The sequence below is a fragment of the Sinocyclocheilus rhinocerous genome, unplaced genomic scaffold, assembly GCF_001515625.1.
Source record: "Sinocyclocheilus rhinocerous isolate Xijiao unplaced genomic scaffold, SAMN03320098_v1.1 C36472117, whole genome shotgun sequence".
Classification (NCBI taxonomy): Eukaryota; Metazoa; Chordata; class Actinopteri; order Cypriniformes; family Cyprinidae; genus Sinocyclocheilus; species Sinocyclocheilus rhinocerous.
The window spans coordinates 1-1,174 of record NW_015781680.1 but is presented as its reverse complement, the minus strand read 5'-3'; the positions used below and the strand labels follow the sequence as shown (position 1 = coordinate 1,174).

Here is a 1,174-nt window from a genome sequence, read left to right as displayed (position 1 = left end):
GAGATAGAATCATGAAGAGAGGTGTTAATTTGCACTAAGTATCAAAAAGGGAAGTCTGTCAGAGAAGCTGCAGTGGGTGGCAGACGGTGTTAAATTCACTTCAACTATGTGCTTGTTCAATCCCTGCGGTTTTTCCTTTTTCTTATTCCAATATCTTGGAATAAAAGATATTAAAAATATTTTTAAAAGATATTACTGAAATGTAAAACAAATGACAACAGATGTATTGTGTAATGCAAATAAACTCCAAATGGCAAATGTAATCTCTTCTTAATGGATAATAAAGCTGATCTGAACAAAATTCTATTAACAGAATTTTCCTTTTCCTTAATTTTCCTCATGGTTTTTACTCCTCAGATAAACATGAGACCAAACTGAAGGGTGTCATCTACTTCCAAGCCATAGAAGAGGTGTATTACGATCACCTGCGCAGCGCAGCTAAGGTAATGAGTGAACTGATGTCGTGCTTTTTCAACACCTCCTGTTTACTGTCAGCATCAACAAATCAAGCTCCATACCACTCACACTACAGCACCAGCTTTGGTGAGCACACAGTGAAAGTTTAAACAGACAGGCGTCTTTTTATAAAGAGAATTTCTTACAGCAGTAGGCAAAAGAGATCAAAGGCGAACTTCATGTTCATGTACATTTCGTCATGCTTTCTTTTTTTTCACTTCAGCGACATGCCTTTTTTTCCCCCCTGCCCTGCTGTTCTCCGTCTTCTTGCACTTTAACGCACACTTTGTCTTTTTTTTCTGTTCTTACAGAGTCCGAATCCTTCGCTAACCTTCTGTGTGAAGACTCATGATCGACTTTATTTCATGGTGGCACCATCCCCAGAGGCCATGCGTATTTGGATGGACGTCATAGTAACAGGTGCCGAGGGCTACACGCAGTTTATGACCTGAGGGAGAGTGGATGCAATTCTGCCTGCTGTGATCTGAGAGCGGACAGGACTCATTTAATAGGACGTGCAACATATGCAAAATTATGTTTAAAAAACTTCAGCCAGCACTGACTGATGTCTTTGTCATCGTGACTAGAGAAGAACTGGATGCAGGCTGGCCTGATGACGACGTATTATTGTGCAACTGTTGGTCAGATTTTATGTCACTAAAAAGAGAAGTTGAAAAATATATATATGTGACCCTGGAGCACAAAACCAGTCTTAAGT

General features: G+C 39.9%; 1 protein-coding gene across 1 annotated transcript; it reads left to right on the top strand.

The window, feature by feature from the left end:
* Positions 1-313: 313 nt before the first annotated feature.
* On the top strand, positions 314-1,162 carry LOC107736070 (pleckstrin homology-like domain family B member 1; the record flags this gene model as incomplete). Its single annotated transcript, XM_016547574.1, has 2 exons — positions 314-443; positions 768-1,162. Coding segments are annotated over 2 exons (271 nt in total), but the record flags the coding sequence as incomplete, so codon positions are not given.
* Positions 1,163-1,174: the final 12 nt, after the last annotated feature.